Source organism: Mauremys reevesii, linkage group 21 (assembly GCF_016161935.1).
Source record: "Mauremys reevesii isolate NIE-2019 linkage group 21, ASM1616193v1, whole genome shotgun sequence".
Classification (NCBI taxonomy): Eukaryota; Metazoa; Chordata; order Testudines; family Geoemydidae; genus Mauremys; species Mauremys reevesii.
In genome coordinates, this window is record NC_052643.1 from 5,118,832 (window position 1) to 5,124,582 (window position 5,751).

Here is a 5,751-nt window from a genome sequence, read left to right on the forward strand (position 1 = left end):
ACTGCAGGGCAGAGCCCGCTGTGCTGTTATCCCCCTAGAAGCGAGGGAATGATTTGAAGGTTTGTAAGCAGCTGGCATTCCCACCCTGCTCCTAAAGCAGCACATGCACACGCTGGCCCAAACTTTCCCCTCCTCTGGGCATTTGCCTTTATGGTTCATTTAAACACCAGCACCACATAAACCTCAGCTCATGGTCTGCCCTGAGCGTGGCTATTCTTCGGGATTTTCCAAGATGGATGGACGGATGGATTGACACAGACCCTGCCTCAAAGAAAGAGGTATAACGGGTCCAATCTAAGTTGGAAGTAAGAGGATCTCCCCGTCAGTCCAGTTTTCAGCAGGCAGACGTCCACCGCATGAGACCGCCGCCACAACTGGCACCCTTGCTGGCAGCAGATAAGGACTAGCCAGGCCACGAAGCTGGGCTGTCCTCTCACCAGGACGGGGCATGCCTCTAAGGCCAGGCGTGCGGTTCACTGGCAGGGCAGTATGCAGGGAAGCTTTGCCAAGTGATCTGTTCTGGGTGGGTAAACAGGGGACTTCACGCTCCAGGACTGTCAATCCTGCCCCTGTTCCTCTACTCACTCCCCATCCACGGGCCCACCAAGCCCTGAGAGGGCCTCATCACCTCCTCCGGCAGTGGCCAAGCTCAGTACAGGAGGTGGGGGATGGATGGGGGGGGGTCAGTCCCCTTCGACTGTGTGGCCTTTTTCCAGCCCCTTGTCCAGGCATGCGTCCTGTAGGTGGTATCCCATCTCCTTGGACTCCTCTCACATCGGTGGGCTGTCTATGGTTCTCTTCTTGGCATCCCTCAATTTGACCCGGTGACCCTCCCTCCCCACCCACCCCCAGCAACACGCACACAGTTTGCTCATTCTTTGTCCCCAGTTAAATTCTCAGTTCCTGGCCCCTCCCTCACCTGAGATGGGGGCGGGGGCTTTCATTCTTTTCATGGGCTCCTCCCACCATCCCAGGATTTAAAGAGGCCGGCCCTTTTCCCCAGCGACTATATTCGTGATAAGCTGAAAACAAACGGGCCCTTTTAAAAAAAAAAAATTGTTGAAAGGCACGGAGAAAAGTCTGTGGGCTGGCTTGGGAAGCTATTTTCACCTTTCCTTTGCCTTTCTACTTACTTGTATTTTTTCTAAGCCTCTCTGTTTACCCGGGTAATAAAGCCAGCCCTGTGTCACTCGCTGTCTGTTGCCTGGCATGCACGTTTTCACCTGAGCCCAGCCCAACCCACCTTGCTCAAATATGCAAAGCTGCTATGGAAAGCAGACACTGCATGCTCCAGCCGTCAGCTGGAAGCCTGTGCCAGTCTACCTGCCGCAGGTGAAAGTCACCTTGCCCCCAAACGCTTCGGGGAGCTCAGAGAGAGAGGCCTGCTTTGCCTTGAGCTTGTCCCAGCTTGGCAATCATTAATCAGATTCTTCACATTCCTGACTGCTGGCCTGTTATGGAAGAATGACCAACGGGGCTCGAGTCAGCCGGGACTGGCTGCCAGACATGCAGCTCGCTGGGAAGCTGGCACTTTCCGCAGCGGCTCTGCTCCTACTGACTCTGGCTTATAGATTCTATAAGTCCCGACCAGCCAGCAGTGGGATCAGAAATGCTGAGCGTGTGACGGAGCAGAGAGAAAAGGCTGGATCCGGAAGGGGAGGCGCAGAAGAAACACCACGGGGACTCAGGTGCAGGCAAGTCAACAGCAATGGGGTGAGGCCAAGCACCAGCAAAGGGAATCAAAGTGCGCACCTGGGTGGGACGGTGGCGGCGGGACCGCGGGGCCCACAAAGCACACCGCCCAGGGAAGATCAAAGGCTGCCAAAGGGGGAGGAGGAGGAGAAAGAGAAGGGAAAAAAGGCTTGTCAGCTGGTCGCCGAATCACAGCCAGACAAAAAGCAGCCTGTTTCTGAGGGACAGGGGCAGAGTCCAGGTGTGGTCCCGAACGTGGCGACAGCAGACGGTGCAGAGCAGGAGGCGCCGGTGGCGGGAACAGAAGCCGGGGGTAAGCGTAACGTTTGCAGTCTGGCACGCAAACCGGACAGCTCGGTCGATGACAGCAGGGGGGCCAGCTGGGACGTAGCCTCGCAGCAATCTGGGTGTAGCGTCAGCCTCAGGCACAATCCTTGCAGCACCCAAGCAGGAAATGCTGCTGAGCTCACAGTAGCTGATAGATCCACCCCGGACACTGAGGAGGAGGAAGCGGGAGACATGAGTGAGAGTTTGGCCTGGAACCAGGAAGCCTCGGCTGGCCAGGAGAGGATTCAGACCCTCAATGCTACATCGGACATGGGCTTAGCCATCAACCAAAGCGATCAGAGGTCTGATGCCTCCTACACTTTCTCCTCCGTTGCAAAGATACAGGTGGAGGAAAACTATATTAAAGAGTCCACATCCTCCATTACTAGCCTGCGAGGCAAGGTCTATGACTACTACGTCCAGTCCACCTCGCAGTCTGTGTCGAAGGAGCGGCCCCGCTCGTACACCGACTCACTCTACGACCCAGACAAAATCCACGAAGAGCTAAGTGAACGTGAGACTTGGGGCGTAGACTGGCGCAGCCAAGAACCAGCCGGTGAGTCGGCAGTGGGAGATGAAGACCGAGCTTCACTAACAGCAAACATCCCACCCCTCTCTCCCAGTCTCCTGCCTTTCAGACATCCCGCAGAGAGCGTGGAGCCTGCAGACTGTGGTGGTGCGTCTGATCCGGCCAGCTCCTTCTCGCCCGCCCACAAGACAGCTGAACCGGAACGCAGGTTTGGCAGGAAAGAGAGTTTCCATCAAATTGCAGATAACCCCGAACTTCAGGTGCAGATGGAAGGGTTCGGGGCTTTGACGCCAGCTGGCAGAAGATCTGACTCAAGCACTCCCCCCGCCAGTCCCCTCCACTCCAGCTCCATCGTTTCCCTGGTGGAATCATTTCACAGCCTCCAGCCTCATGCAGGCAACGAACCCAGAGTCGAACTTGTTGCTGGTGCCAACTTCTTCAAAGTCCCATTAAGCTTGCAGCCGGATGTGGACATCCACCTGGATCTGGGGAACTGCTATGATGTCCTGTGCATGGCCAAGAAGCAGAAACTGGACAGTCTCCAGGAGGCAGCGTATAAGGTCATGAGCGACAATTACCTCCAGGTCCTGAAGAACCCGTCTATCTTCGGGCGCCTCAATGCCAGGGAGAGGGAGCTGATCCTCCTGAGGAGGATGAAGGGCAGGAAGTACGTCACCGTGGCAGACGTCAGCACGCAGGAGCAGAGCTTGCACACCAGCAGGCTCTGTTACTACGATAACGAAGGCGACGTCTGGCATCCCCTCTCCTATATGCCGGTGGAGGCGGTTTCTAGGGGCTGCGCCGTCTGCAGCATGTTCAATTACCTCTTTGTGGTGGCTGGCTGCGAAGGGCTGGGCCAGCGCCAGAAGCCTTCCAACAGGGTTTTCTGCTACAACCCCCTGACCAGTATTTGGCAGGAGATCTGCCCACTGAACCAAGCCAGGCCTCACTGCAAGCTTGTCGCCTTGGATGGCTACCTGTATGCGATCGGGGGAGAGTGCCTCTATACTGTGGAAAAGTATGACCCCCGCCAGGACCGGTGGACCTTCGCCGCGCCGCTGCCCAATGACACCTTCGCCGTCGCCCACACCGCGACGGCGTGCGACGGGGAGATTTACGTGACCGGGGGCACGCTGCGCTACATGTTGCTCCGGTACGTCAGCCGGTCGGACAGCTGGAAGGTCAGCATCACCAGCGGGAGCAAGGACCGGACCACCGAAATGGTCACCGCCGGTGGCTTCATCTACCGCTTTGACCTCAACCGCAGCATGGGCATCAGCGTCTACCGCTGCAGCCCGAAAGCCAAGCTGTGGTACGAGTGTGCCACCAAACGCATGCCCTTCCCACCCTGCTTCCAGTGTGCCGTGGTGGAGAACCTGGTCTATTGCATCAGCCGCCAGTTCAACATCAGGTTCCTGGCGGACCATGTCTCGCCACGCTTCGGAGTCAAGGAGTTACAGCTTTTCCCTTCCCCCCGAGGGACCCTCCTCCCCGTCGTCCTGGCACTGCCAGACAGAGGCACGGTGCAAACAAGGGTCTGATGGGAAGCTAAAAAAACCCCTGATTCTTCTCTTTTCTTTTGTCCTGGGCTCAACGGCCAAAGGCAGCTCCCAGAGCCTGAGCCACAGAACTCAGCACCTGGTCAAATCCAGACTTCCCTGAAGTCCAGGGATATTCACTTCCACGGTTCTAATTCAGCCCATTATAGAGATGATCCAACTGTGGCATTAGGATCTAGACTTGGGGGGAGGGCTTCTATCCTTGGTTCAAGCCCTTCTCTAACTAAAAGGCAGGAGGAACAAAACTGGCTAACTGTATATTTCCATTGCTGGCAAACGCCTCCCACTAGCAGTTCCAGTTCAGCGGCCACAGAAAATGCAAACAGCGGGTTGGGTGGGTGCATTTTTTGGGGGGCATATTTAAATGCCTGTAAACGTTGGTGCAAATTAAATGCAAGCCTCAGGCTCCTGGGAAGTTGCCAAAGTGGCCGTGGGTGGAGCAAAGTTTGGGACACCGCTGTAAAGTAATTTCCCACTGTGCCTGGTGCAATGCATCGCTACGTCTTACAGGCAAGGGGTGTTTCTTAGGTACCAGAAAGACAGCTGCAAGGGGACGCTCCCTGGTGGTTTTTCGAGTGTGCGGGTGGAGATGGGGAATCTGAAAGGGACAGCATCCAGACTGTATCCTTTGCTCCAGTACCATGCCAAGGACTTCAGCTGCCTGGGAGGGTGGAACTGAGGCAGGGTCTGGCCATTGGCATCATCACCTAAAGCAAGCAGCTGAGCTGTGACCCCCAAGCCCCCGTGTGGGCAGCCCTAGCGGGGAGGTCGGGAGGTGAATGCGGAGCCAGCTCAGGGCCATGGCACAAGGGGGGGAGCGGGCCTTGTGTATGCCCAGGCCATGATCATTGAGGGAGTAAAGAGACAACTCCAGCCTCTGCCGGGCCTGCCAAGCCAGCGCTTTCCAACAGCACGATACGTTTTTCAAAGGCTAGAGAGCTGGGCCGCTTCCAAAGATAGCCCCAAGGCCCAGCCCACACTGGAAGCAGTTGCGGTTTCCATGGCAAATGCCATTGAGGAGAACTTTGCCCCAGCGACTGAGCCAAGCATGGAGATCAGCTCCCTGCTCTGGGCCCGGTTCCCCGCTGTCCCGCAGGCCCTTTGCACTGGCTGTGAAAAGCAGCGGCCCAGCCCCCACGGCGCACAAGGCTTTCCTTACAGCTGTCTGTGCTCCCCCCTCCTCCTCCTCAGCCAGAGCTCCAGGTACAAGGGGCAGTCTGGGCACGTCGGGCGCGGCTGGGGGAAGGAGGGGCGTGTGGCTGGGGTGGGTTTCTGTCCTGGTGATTCCCTGCCCGCCATAACGGGCATAAGGCAACTGGGGGAAAGTTTAAAAATCCACCAGCAGGCACCTGAGGCCAAACCAACCCCTGGCAGTCACAGAATCTGGGGGGACGTATGGCCCCCAACTAGGGTGACCAGACAGCAAGTGTGAAAAATCGGGACGGGGGTGGGGGGTAATAGGAGCCTATATAAGACAAAGACCCCAAAATCGGGACTGTCCCTATAAAATCAGGACACCTGGTCACTCTAGCCCTCTTTAGCCCTTCATATCTCAAACAGCCCTCTGCTGCATAGGTTATTATCACAATATCTCTATATACGGTAGCACCTAGAGTCTCCAGTCTGGATCAGTCCCCACTGATG

The 5,751-nt window shown here is 56.7% G+C and overlaps 1 protein-coding gene across 1 annotated transcript; it reads left to right on the forward strand.

Annotated features, from left to right (window-relative positions):
• Positions 1–1,464: 1,464 nt before the first annotated feature.
• KLHDC7A (kelch domain containing 7A) lies at positions 1,465–4,863 on the forward strand. The gene has a single exon (XM_039508573.1). It carries the CDS (start codon positions 1,465–1,467, stop codon positions 4,087–4,089), a length of 2,625 nt encoding a protein of 874 aa, XP_039364507.1. The 3' UTR covers positions 4,090–4,863.
• Positions 4,864–5,751: the final 888 nt, after the last annotated feature.

What these genes read in the sequence shown, in the direction of transcription:
- KLHDC7A (XM_039508573.1), top strand. Translation starts at nt 1,465, where the DNA reads ATGACCAACGGGGCTCGAGTCAGCCGGGACTGGCTGCCAGACATGCAG.